The sequence below is a fragment of the Labrus mixtus genome, chromosome 18 (genome assembly GCF_963584025.1).
Source record: "Labrus mixtus chromosome 18, fLabMix1.1, whole genome shotgun sequence".
NCBI classification, from domain to species: Eukaryota; Metazoa; Chordata; class Actinopteri; order Labriformes; family Labridae; genus Labrus; species Labrus mixtus.
In genome coordinates, this window is record NC_083629.1 from 4,859,312 (window position 1) to 4,873,005 (window position 13,694).

Consider the following 13,694-nt stretch of genomic DNA (forward strand, 5'->3'; position numbering starts at 1 on the left):
CAGACACATCAAACTTGAAATATCCATATTGATTACATTAACTGAATGTAAAGCAGATTTCTGATACATGCAGTCAAATGAACAAAGAAATCATTTTCTTTCCTGTAAGTCGAACATTGTCACCTCGCATGATTTCAGTATTTTTTGTGATGCATAACTTTAAGAGCTACACCCCAAAACGAACGGATATCTTCATAAATCGTGCTCTTTAAAAATTTAAATGAGGGGATGTCTTCACTTCTGCATTACCACCATAATTAGCCAAAGCCCGAGCTGTCCTAGTTACGTAAGACGGCTCTTTTTGTCTTTTGAAATTGGATTACTGCAGGAGAAGGCTTTATTTCCAGATATGGGGGTTGTGTGGGGTGGGGGGGGAGGTTGGGCAATTTTTATCCCAGTGCCTCTGCCATGCAGTCTCCAGCACAAAGCGATCCTTCCCTATTGAGCTCCTGCATAGTACTTATACACCCCAATAAACATGATTAGCATGGCAGACTGTAAATATGCAAATGACAAAAGAGAGATGTGGAGGGGAATGTTTATGCTGAGAGCTGAGTGTCCCGCACAGCTCCTCCCCCACTCCACCCTGCGTTATGAAAAACATGATGAGGTTTATTGAGATTGGGTTTCTGTTAAAGCTATCTTTATTTTGCTCTTTCATAAAAGATATTCAACCATGTAATTGGAGCTTTGAGGGGAGAGAGATGCCTTTACATTCAACGTGTTTCATATCTGCTGCTGATGCGGCTGCTTTCAACGTGCACACGGGGTAGAGACAGGACAGAACCCTCTCCACACTGCCTCTCCTCACATGTCTCATCCTGAACCCTTTTTCTATCTGTGGAAACGATGTCCACTGTACTGAAATGCACCAATTATACCAGGACAGAGGTTCTGCAGGGACGTAACAACCTGGACACAGACTGTTTAAAATTGCAAATGGGCGATAATTTTCAAAAAGATCAAATTTCTCTTGATTAATCCAAACAATAAATGGTCTCAGAAAGGTTAAAAACAACGAGAGAAGGCCATTGAAGAAGACTGCATGGGATGAAGCATTCTACAGAGACAGAAAAAAACATTACCTGAATGCTAGACCTAAGTCTATAGCAAAATACATGTATTCACCAAAATACTCACATCAGACTGTAGTACAAGTAGATCACTTAATATTTATTGAATTTATAAAAGATTAAGTGTTGAATAAGCAGGGAGGGGCATGCAGTACAGCTTTTTGCAGTTTGCAGTTTGCAGCTCCCTGTCTCTTGATCTTAAATTACAGTTTAGGACAAATAAAGCTCCTCAACGCTCTTCTTTTAAACACATTTTGTGTCTATAAAAAGTATATATGTCCTTTATTGGTTACATTAATGAATGCAGGATCAAGCTGAGAGTCCTGTTTGCAGGTTTACAGTAAGCCTTTTATTTTTTTAACATCAGGTTCTGATATTTAAGTCCAGACTGAAGTCTAATCTTCAACACTCACAGGTAATCAGACACCCTGTTTGAAGAGATGACCCAACAACATCCTGTGTAGCCTCCTGATGGTCTTGTGGGATCAGTTAGTGTTATTGGTAGAGCAAATGTTACAACCACAATCACACACCTGTCTTTAGCCTGATCCCTCCACAGGAAACCTGTAAAGTTTCTCTTTTAGAGAAAGGCACATTAACATCTCCCGACAGATTGTGTGTGTGTGTGTGTGTGTGTGTGTGTGTGTGTGTGTGTGTGTGTGTGTGTGTGTGTGTGTGTGTGTGTGTGTGTGTGTGTGTGTGTGTGTGTGTGTGTGTGTGTGTGTGTGTGTTCTGTTTTGAGTCAAGGCTTCTATGAGTGTACGCACCTAAAAACACACGCACAAACCAGACAGACAAAACAGCAGCGGTCTATCTGACGCAGCCCAGACTGCTCCATGCAAAGTCAAGGCTGTTCGTCCTGAAGACTATCAGCTCTCCGGGGAGAGAGGCCATCGAGCGGCATTATCGACATTATGGACGCCTCAGCCTGGAGATAGGCTTCACTTCGATCCCCTGATTAATTACTATCTGCAGGCAGCAGCAGAGTGAGAGAGGGAGAGAGAGAGAGGGAGGTGGAGAGGAGAAGTGAGAGCGGGAGGTGAGAATGACAGAAAATGGGGAGAAAGAGGGGGAAAGTGAAAACGGAGGGGCATGAAGGAGAGAGGAGAGAGAGGAGGGGGAGTACACCTTGTACTATCTATGAATATCAGCTACAGGCTACACACTAATCTTCCAGGTGGAATATTATTTATTGATATATAGGTGGGCAGAAACCCTTATCTTAGCTGCAACCACCCGCTAACACAGAGCCAAGGACAAAATTAAATTCACACATTACTGGGGCGGAAACAACTCGCAAAGACGAGTAGAGGACACCAAAAAATAAGCACCCTTGAATTTCCAAACATGTGGTACTTTACGGTCAGATTATACATAATACTGTGGATAAACACATGCAAAAACTTAATCTGGCTTCTGCTACATAGATCCTGCAGTAGAATGGGGAACCGGTGTGGACAGAGACGTTGAGTGGCTAACATTGATGAACTGCAGTGAAATCCTTTGGGATTCACTCCTCATCCTCACCAGAGGAAACATGCTGCAACATGTGTGGGTCAATAAGCTGCTCAGATGGAAGTGTAACGGCTCCATTCAGGATAAAAAGCAGCTGTTACATGATGTTGGCAAGTTTTCCCTTATCCGCACATACAACAAAAGGGGGGATTAAAATGTTAAGTGTACAGATGCACAGAAAAAAACTGGATTTTCAAATTAAATATTTTAACCTGAAGAGTAAGAGTTGTACTTTTGAACATATAGAAGGAGCTGTTCCATCTCGTCTGAACATCATCATGGTCAACCAGATTTCTTGATCGGTGATGTAGCTTGGCGCCGTTAGTCTGATATCTGATACCTACATTTCTTCAATATCAGACCCCATACCGATATAAGACCGGATCGGTCCCATCTCTACTTATTTTAACTCTTAATCCAATTTAGTCTTAATTCTTCAAACATCAAATAAACCAAATGTTACTGAGCTGCTGCAACACACTTTTGATAAGGTCAGCCTAATGTTAGTCAATGAATATGAAATTAAATAGAGAATCTCATCTTTTTTACATTTGGAAGTTATGAAGTCTAAAAGGTTTGTTATTGTGATTTTTGATCCATAATCAGCGTCTGAGTTTCAGCAAGTGCTGACTTTAATTTAAAAACAACAGTTCTTCATGCTGAGCTGGCTCCTCGCTCTCAGAGGCTGAATTCAGAGTTGTCTTCTTGCCTTTTAACCATCCATCAATCCATCAATCCATCAATCCATCAATCAATCAATCATTCAATCAATCAATTCATCAACCTTAATTTGTATCGTGCCAAATCATAACGAATGTTATCTGGAGATACTTTACAAAAGAGCAGGTAACAGACGTTACTCATTGCTATGAATATAGAAATTATTTCACAATTTGAGACAAGAGACTCCACATTTTGCCTGCTGTAACTTTCTTACACTGAGACTTGACATTTTGCCTGCTGGAGATTAGTGTGCTGGACCGTGATGTAACTTTGCAGCACACTCGAGAAAAAAATATTTCTATTAATTGATGATGAAAAACCGATCAACATCATAACATCAAAAACCTTTTTTTTATTTTAAAGCGTTTCGAAACCATACTTCAGCAGGAACCACATGTGACTGACGTTAAAAAATAAAATAGAAATGCTTTAACCCCCCCCCCCCACACACACACACACACACACACACACACAATGCAGAAAGATCAAACATTCACCCCACACTGTCTTTGCAGAGGTGTAGTCTGATTGTGTACCAGGCAGCACACTGTACGACAACCTATAATGTTTCCACAGTCTCAAAGATCAGGGTTGAAGGAAAGATCAAACAGTGTTGCTGCTATCTTTTAACATGCACCATAATTGGTTTGAAGCTTATCCTCACACTTTTTGAATCGTTAAAGATGACAATAGGTCTTAAAAATATACTTTCAAAACTGTGAAGAAACTTTTCCAGCGACAAAAGAAAAACCTTCAGATTCAAACTAAAGTTGTCTTCTACCTTCCACCCACTCCAATCACCCGATGAGAACTTTACCACTGTAGGCGTGAAGACACAGAGAGAGAGAGTTGTACTGCATGGGTAATGAATTGATAATTGGCTATCACGCTAAATATCATCAAGTGCATGAGACAAAAACAGAAGTATTTAGCTTTAATGGGTGGAACTTTGAAAGGAGGAGAAAACCCTCTTATTAAATATTTCATCTGAGGGGGATATTCACGAGAGGGGAATATGCTTTTTCTTGCTGTTATGCTGTTATCTTCTTTTTGTGACACTGAAGATGTCCAAAGGGAGGGAGAGAGAAACTCACACCAGGAAGGAAGAAAAGTGAATTACCCAAAAGTATCTCTCCATGGCTGAAGAAACAGAAAAACAAGAGAGGAACCGAAAAAAAGGCGAGGAAGGAGAAAGACCCTGGATGTTAGGACTCTTCAGTGATTTCTGATGTGAGGACGGCTTTCAAACAGGAAAAGGATAGGCAGGAAAATATGAGGTTGGTCATAAGGTGATATTTGATCCATGCACTGTTTGACTATCTCTAGGAACCGATAAGACAACAGCGACTTTGTGTGAACATGTGCTTGTGTTTGTGTTTGTGGGTGTATGACTTTATATTCCAAACACTCTGGCTATCTGCTTGACTGTGCATTTGTGTTTGTGTTTCTCGTGTGTGTGTGTGTGTGTGTGTGTGTGTGTGTGTGTGTGTGAGAGAGTTTGCTGTGCACTTTTTCAATCCCACTGACCTGAAAAGCTCCGTTAATGCTGGATCCACCGGCACTGAGAGAGAGAAATAAAGAGAAAAACAAAAAAGATGTTGATTATAAATCTGGACTGACTCCTCCATGCTGAATGCAAAAAACTATTTTTACAACAGATAAAAAAGTTAATCATGTAAACGAGATCAGTGAAGCACCTTAAATCAACCCAATGTTTAATACTAACACCCACTTATTTTTTCATCATGTGATCTGTATGACCCCCAACTCACACATACTCCAGCAGCGCCACTACGCTCTGCTCCGTTTCAAATATGCTGCCAGTCTATTTTTGCCGGAGTGCGCTGCAGGTTTCGCGTCAAGCTGGACAGAATATGACAACCCGGACAGGAAGTCAGACAAGGAAACGCACAGAGCATCCGGTCAATTTCAAAATAAAAAAAACTATATACAGACTCGCGATCATATTTTTCATCAATTTATCAACATTATGTAAAAAGAGGCACAGAATGAACAACAAATCATCCTCAGGAAGACAAAGTAACATGTTGGACGTGTGCCGGAGCAAAACTGCAGCGCTGATGGACCGCGGCGAGCACGGAGTATGTGTGAATTGGCGGTGAGGGTTAGCGTTGTTGCAAAACGAGCTGCATATGTTTATGCCAATAAACCAGATCCAGTGTGCAAAACAAAGTGCTCGTTTTGCATCTGACAGGCTCTGATTGGTATTATAGGTGTATGACTCCCAACTGAGATCCCTCCCCTCTCCAAAGTGGCCACGCCCCCGTTTGAGTCAAACCAAGCCCTCAGTAAGTACGGGTGGTAAAAAACACAGTTTATAATATTCTGCTCTTCATCAAAGGACTGAAGAAGAAGAGCTCTGCGGCTCAGCGCTTCCAGTAGAGAGGATGAAGGTGGTAACCTGTGGGAGTGATGTCGTGTCCCTACTGGTTTTAAACCAGTGATCTCTCTGTGTGTGATCAGCAGGAGCTGCAGTCTGTCTGCCTCTGTTACCAGATCATTCATTCAATAAAGCATCAATCATGTTTTAATTGTCACATCTCGTGAATATTAGAGTCAAAATGACAATAAGAGCACACAACACCAAAGCCTCCGACTGAAGGAGAAATGTCTGCTAGCTCGACATGACAACTCCTCATCCTCGCCTCAGACCTCTCACTTCACTTGTCATCATTTCATGTATTAGAGAAGTAAATGTATTAATATCACCCAGGTTACATTTTATTTTATGCTTCTCTATAACAACTGATAACCCCGGGTCTGTCTGGAAATACTCAATATGTATCAATATGTTTTCCTCAAAACTACGCTTACATTTAGAGATGCACCGATCCACTTTTTTTTTCAGATCCGATCCCAATCCGATACATTTGTACTGATACTGATACTTCACATTAAAACAGGAAGCAGCCACATCTATCAGGTTTTTCAAAATAAATATTTTAAACTGGAGTGTAAGAGTTGTACTTTTGATCATATAGAAGGAGCTGTTCCATCTCGTCTGAACGTCGTCATGGAGACGCTTTGTGGGCACTTCTTACAGTTTAGTCTGAACGTCTTCAAAGTGGCACAGTGCGAGCTGAGAATGTTTAAAGTGACCAACCAGATTTCTTGATCAGTGACGTGGCTCGGCGGCGTCAGTCAGATATCCGATAGGTGAATGACGTCAATATCTGTCCTGATACTGATCGGTCCCACCTCTACCTATATTTACCACTACATCACAGCCATGAACACCACTAGATATTACTTTAAAAAACAACAAATTCAAAGTGACAATCCTCCTCAGATAAAAGAGTTCAAACAAACACAGTCGGTATGTGATGTTCGTTTATGATACCTCTGGTTACAGTCAAAGCCCTTCGTCTGATACCATCCCTTATGCCTCATAAGTAGTATTTTAAGGTACAACATTTTTTCATATTTACTAATATAATCTACTTATTAAATAACCTGGTGCACCACTTGAAAGCTGATCGTGGTTATGGAAGATAACGATGATTCATACGTGTCAGAAATCAAAACTTTCTATATATCAAAGGCTTGAATTATTTAGGAAGAGGTAGGTAGGTGAGTGATTTCAGACACAGCCTTAATGATGATTTCAGAGCCGGCCCTTCACTCAAACATTAGTTCTGTCTTTGGCCGACGAGCAGAGGACACGTGTAAGCGGATCAAAGATGGCCGCCTGGTCACAGAGAGCCTGATCTACACCATGCAGGAACAATAGTCACCACCTTGTTTCTTTGTTCTTGTCAAAGATGGGAGATACTTTCTGAAGTTGTGAGGAATAAAAAATGCATCAAGAAGAAGAACCTCTGATTAAAACATGGATAGTTCGTTTTAGATGATTTTAACCGGCGAGAGAGGGAAAGGAGGAGCGGGCGTGGAGTAAGGGAAGGGTGTGGGAGAATTTTGTGTTTTAGAGTCAGTTTTAGTTACATACAAATGATTAAGCCAAAAATTCTAATAATAGAAATGTCTCTCCACGTATTTGTTCTGATCAGTCATTAGATGCCTTTAAGAGTTAAAGCCAATGTAATCGTCTCATTACTCAGTGTTTAATAAACTCCAAACAAACTGAGCGGCAGAGACTCTGGTTACTTTGGCAGGTTTTTTCCTGAATAAATCACATAAAAAAGTAATTTTGCAGTATTTTTTTATTACAAGATCAGCTACTTGTATCAAACATTTTGAACTAACGAGGGACTGTTGACTCATATTTACCTTTCTGGATTTCCTTGGAGATTCATTAGAGTAAGGTTGCAGTTCTTGCTGGTACTGAGCTGGACCAGCCACAGTTCAAGATTCAAGATTATCTCTATTTGTCACACAGTGAGGAATTTGTCCCGGGCTCTTCACCCATGCAGCAGCCCTAACACGAGGCCGCCGCAGAGCAGCACCACCGGAATTAGTGAACTAAAAAGATGTGCCAATAAGAGACAAGTTTGTACCAGTGTATTTGTGACCATCCTGTATGTTTCACGTTTCATAGACAGCTGATCAGTCCCTGGTCTACTTCAAAGGTTTAACACTTGCAGCTACAGGTTAATCTAAAACTGACAGTGCAAAGAAATACTGAAGGTTTTCCAATGTTTCAAAAAGTGAACAGTAGAGGTAGGAAAAAAATATCTTTTAAGATTTTAAATAGATTCATGATGTTTTTTTGGCTAATCAGTCTACAGCTACAGCTAGCTCTGTAACTCAGTAGAATGCCAAATGGAGCAGCAAGAAATTCAGCCAGTCCCTCAGATGACTGAAGTAGATCCTGAAGTATGTACTTATTCAAAAACAGACTTTGAATCATGGATCTAGAATCTTTTTGAACCGAAAATAGATTCTCAATCGAATCAAGACCCCAAGAATCAAAATCAAATCGTGAGACACCCAAAGATTCCCAGCCCTAGTGAACAGAGAGTGTAAAAAAATGTGTGTATGTGTGTGTGTGTGTGTGTGTGTGTGTGTGTTATTTAATAAAGTGTTGTCACTTTTCCCGCAAAAACAGAGACCTAACTGATTTGTTTGTACATTAAGTTCAATTATTAAATGTCATGGTGTTTACTTTTCTCAGTAAGACGTCACCATTGTAGATGTTTTATTTCTGTAAAAAAGCTAAATGTGGTGTTTGACTCAGTTTTGGAAAAATATCTGAAAAGAGAGAAAGAGAGAGAGAGTGAGAGAGAGCGAGCAAGCAGTGAGGAAAGCCAAATCAACTGTGGCAGTCTGGGATTTGTGCAGTGGTGTGTGTACAGTATATGTGTGTGTGTGTGTGTGTGTGTGTGTGTGTGTGTGTGTGTGTGTGTGTGTGTGTGTGTGTGTGTGTGTGTGTGTGTGCTGTGGGAGTGAAGGTCACCCTGAATGGCTGTGCCGCTGTGTGTATGCGTGTGTATCAGTGCAGATACCTTTAGAGCGTGTGCGATGGCGCTTATCATCTGCATCCACCTCCATCTGCAGAGAGGCAACAAACACGCTGTTACTCACACGACAGACAGCATCACACAATTATCTTTAATTTGGAGACACGTTCACGTTCTTGGGGCTTTTTTTTTTTCTTCCTTCTTGTCAAACATGAAGTTGATGTCTGCAGCACTCGGATGTATCACTTCATGAGGATGATTGATGGACAATCTGCCTTCAGTCATTTACACGTTTGTTTTTCGTTTGATTTTATGTTAAAAATAGACGAGACATGAGAACATTTGGCTCTTTAATATGATCTTCAATCACGGCTGAGTAAATGAGTCCTTAAAAAAAAAAAAAAATCTCTTGTCCCATGCTGCTGTCCTGCTGAATTTATCAGAATCAATTTGTGTCTCTTTAATCTCTTACAGTCGATATTTAGAGTATCACTGGTTATAACGGCTACAATGTTGGATGTTTAATTCAGGAAATAATTCAAACAAATAAAAAAGACTCAACAAGACGCCGATTAAGACGCCCCCCTTTCTATTTGATAAATATATCTTTAACAAATTTTTAAACGATGCAACGTTTGATTTCTTGATTATAAATGGATCAGTCCCTCCATCTGCCTCTTCAACAATTCACGCTGTCATCCACGCATTCAGCGGTTTGGAAACTTTGTTAGGTTTTAGAAGCTCATCTTTTGTTTTGTTATTGTTTACAGTTAACCAATAAGTGAAGGCAAAAGGTTCACTTCTCTTCCTCGTTTTCCTCTCTGCTGCTTGATGTGTTTGTTGTAATTTCATGAAGGTCTTCTATGGAGGGACAGCCGGCTGGGACGCTGATGTCATGCTTCTGTATGGTTTATTTATTTCTTTATTTATTATGTATTTTAATGTTCTAGGTTCTGTAACTTTGACAGGATCAACTTGTTTACCAAATGTACGAGTTGACCCTAAGTTTACACTTCTTCCCACTCCTTTTCAGATGTGTAAATTGAAAGTATTTGAGAGCTTCTTTTGTATGATGTCAATCTCCTTTTTTAAAGATTTATTTTCCTCTCTCATTTTTATTTTTATTTTATTTTACTGAAATAAACTTCAAACAAACAAACCTGAGCACTTTATGCATTTCCGCACTTTGTATGTTATATGTATTGTCTGTGTTTATTAAAGGCAGGGTTGGTAATTTTCAAAAACTAGCATGATTTTGAAAGTAGCATTCCCTCAGTGCTCGGTCTGCACCCCCTCCCCTCTGTGCTCCCTCAAAAGCCACGCCCCCTCACTTACATGCACAAGTGCCATTGGTCCAGAGGCGGACCTCAGCTCATCTCTTTGAGTGTGGGCTCGTGCACACAAGAGGTAGAGAACGAGCAGGGAGACAGGGAGGCTCGTGATTGGTTCATCAGATTGGTACCTCGTGGCAGACATTGGTGGAAGTTTTTACAGGTCTACAACTGATACAGATGATGGATTTTCTTCATTCCTTATTTAGAGCACGAGTTATTAATTTCTGTCAGGACCTAAAGACAATTTCAACCAAAATCTTAAAAAGTGTTGTTGTATCAGAAACTGGTTGCTATAATAGGCTAAAGCTACACCTTTAATGCAGTATTATGTTTTCTGTTTAATGTATAATCTACTTATTATTCAGACCTCATAATAAAGTTGATCTATTTGGGGGACGCAAACAGTGATTGAAACAAACTACAAAAACTTCTCGCTGCCAGTTTTTTCACCTGACCTAAAGACACAACACTTCAACATCTCCTTCTGTCCTCTCTTAAGGATTCAGGCATTTCTTCTCATGCCTGACTAACCATCACCTGGCCTTACACCTCCCTCTCATGTATGTCAGAGTAACAAACCCTCTAAAGGAGGGAAGGTCTCTGCCCTCACCAACACATCATAAATTGTTGAGGAGCCTGAACACCGCGTCAGAACGACACACTGTTATTTCCAGACGTGCCTAAATATTCATACTCCCTGGGTTTGGACTATAAGGCAGAGAGGCCGTGGATGTCTCTTTTTATTAAACATGATTTATTAACACCACACTTACTGTACTGTAGAGCCCCTCAGCTTTAATGGGGTGTTTCTTTATGAATGCCCATAAATGTTTCAACAGGAGAAAAATAAAATGATGAAAGACGAGAGCACCTTATAAATTGTAAGCGTAGCAGGCGGGGAGTGACCCTGACTATTTTTGGGTACTGTGACCTAAACTAGCAATATATATATACGCATATGTATAGATTTTACATGAAGCATTTCTGTGGTTACCATGGTGATGGAAAATAAATAGCTTCCTGGGAGGCAAAAGAAAATAACTTTGCTCCCTGCAGGCACTGATTGACATTGAGCAGATACTGGTTAACCATATTCACACTTGATTTGATACCACGGACACAAAAATATATCGCCTAGACGTCCAGTAATTTCCTGTTTTGAATTGAAAATAAAACTGCAAGAAAACTCTGACTTGCTGTTTGATTTTAACCGTGCTTTTATTTTGAAATAAATTAACTTAACTTAAAAAGGAACACGTTACGGATCACAAACTGAAGTCAAAAAGGAACTCAAAGGAACACTCACAAATAAAATGATTGATGTTATAAGGTGGATATGACTTTGGACTTGTCCGCTGAGCTGTCTGAGAGTTTTTTTTAAAGTGAAATGAGACGTTCAAAGACGCAGCAGTGTCGTTCTTTTACATCACTGTGACTACTGGGAGACACTGCAGAGGATTATCTACAGTGAGCCTGAAGGGACAAAATAGCATGAGATTAATTGCTATAAGAAAAAAAAAGAATGCTTTTAGACCCTAATTAATTGCGATTAACTAATTAATGCTGACAGCTAATTGAGAGTAAACATTTCAAAGGTTTATATTTGTTTTTTTTATGCCTTTATTCAGATAGGAGAGTGGACAGAGTAGGGAATCGGGAGAGAGAGCGGGGAATGACATGTGGGAAAGGAGCCAAAGGTCGCACTCGAACCAGCACCGACCTCTTAGAGGACTAGCCTCCATACATGGGGTGCGACCTAAACCGCTAGGCCATCAGCGTCCCTAATGGAAACAATCCTGAGGCTAACTCTCTTTTAGGTTCTTTTTTTTCAACTTCTTCTCTTATCAAATTATTTTTTTCTGCAGATGTTAAGCCTCTCCAAACGCAGCAATCGCTTACAAATGCAGCTGCGTAATCCTTAATGTTTACTGCAACAGAAACTATTTGTTCTTCATGAAAACACCCGCGATAATTACATCAAAATATGCATATGACTGAGTTATGAAAATCATTTCCTAAAGGGAGATACTTTAATATGATCCAGTGAGCTATACTGCCCTACAAAGGCAAAAGGCAGAAACTTCAATTTTTTCGAAAATGAGTTTTTGTAATTTTTGGAACATTACAGATGTGCTTTATCATGTGGACAAATATCTTGAGTCAATTGTGTTGTTTTTTTGAGAAACTAGGAGGTTGTATTTGCCTTAACTTCCAAAAGCCCTCGAGAAACCAAGGCAGAGTCCAGTAACTTCACTCATAAGGGTCTTTGTCTTTGTATTGCAGCATTCAGGAATGCTCAAACTGAGTTAAGGTCTTCTGTCTTTGTTTTGCTGCGGCTCAAAGTGAAGTTACTGTTTTACTGCAGTGGAGTTAAGGTGTTATGCCTTTGTTTTACTATCTGTCATCAAGCACTTAATTGTGCCATGATCACTAGATTTCATGTATATGTTATCATTTTTATCATATACTGATTTAATATAGTGATCAGCAACCAAGGAAGCTAACAAATGGAAGTTAATGCCTTTTGCCTTGGCATGACCCTTTATTATTGTACAGGCAATGCAACAGCAGAGTACCTTAACTTCCAAATAAGGGTCAAAGGTCATGTTTGAGCTAAAGATTTTTATGAACATTAATAATCTGATTAAAAAGACAAAGAATTGCCACATTTCCAATATTCTGCCTGCAACTCATTTGGCTGGACAACAAAAAGACTTTAAAGTCATTTTTCTCAGTTCTACACTCTGGCGACTTAAGGTCTTTTGCCTTTGTAGGGCAGTATAAACATTGGGCTCAATCTGCTTGCACTGAGTTTTCCTTCATGATAGAAAAATAGCGGTCTCATAAAATAAGAGGCTGGCTTGTTTACATCCATGTTTAGTTGAAGTGTGCACAGACAAGCATACTAAAAGTGGCTTTGTGAAGCAGTCACGTCCTCTCTGAGGGTCCAACAACAACAACAGGAACAACAACGGAAGCAGCAGCAGAAGTGTTAATCTCGTCACCTCCGCTTCCTTTCCTCAGGGCTCCTTATGAGAGTCTTATGAGAACAGGAAGCGTGCGCACACCTCTGCAGCCGGCCATATGTTAGAGAGCCCTTCACCTTCTGTCTGGCTTCTCCTCTCTCTCTCTTAGCGCCTCATGGGAAAATGTCACGGCTGTAATGAAGGTTAGCCTGCTTATTGCGGATTAGGAAGAGGCCCACTCCTTCTCTGTCTGCGTCTCCATTAGACCTGAGATCAATGGCTTTACAAACCCACATGAATAACCACAGAGGCACGCTGATCCGGGCCTCTCAAGTTTAGGACGGCTAGTGAAGCATTCATAGGTTTCCATGACTGAGTGTTGCACAAAGTTGGTGTCGGGAGCAAGGTGGAGGTATTTCACGAGCGCTGGAGTAATTCAACATTTTTCTATAAAACATGACCTCCTCGGGGGGTTCAGTTAGTATGGTGAAAACCAAACACAAGTAGGTAATATTAAGGTAAAAAAATCTGCCATTTCCACAAATTCATTCATTATAGATTGGGTCAGGGATGAGACGTCTGCATGAACAGAAGTTTGCATCCGATTTCAAATGAAAACCATCTACACATTAAATTCAACACAGACCACATCTTAATAGAGAGCTTTCAAAGTGTTTTGACTGGAATGAAGAATTCAGCTTGACT

The 13,694-nt window shown here is 40.2% G+C and overlaps 1 protein-coding gene across 3 annotated transcripts in view; it reads right to left on the reverse strand.

Moving 5' to 3' along the window:
* myt1lb (myelin transcription factor 1-like, b) overlaps window positions 1-13,694 on the reverse strand; it is a 120,343-nt gene that overhangs the window by 65,108 nt on the left and 41,541 nt on the right. For all 3 annotated transcript variants that reach the window (XM_061063300.1, XM_061063299.1, XM_061063301.1), the window contains exons 3-4: window positions 8,735-8,780; window positions 4,839-4,872 (exon numbers count right to left, since the gene is read on the reverse strand). In XM_061063300.1, coding sequence (XP_060919283.1) covers window positions 4,839-4,872; window positions 8,735-8,780 — 80 coding nt within the window. The remainder of the gene's footprint in view (window positions 1-4,838; window positions 4,873-8,734; window positions 8,781-13,694) is intronic.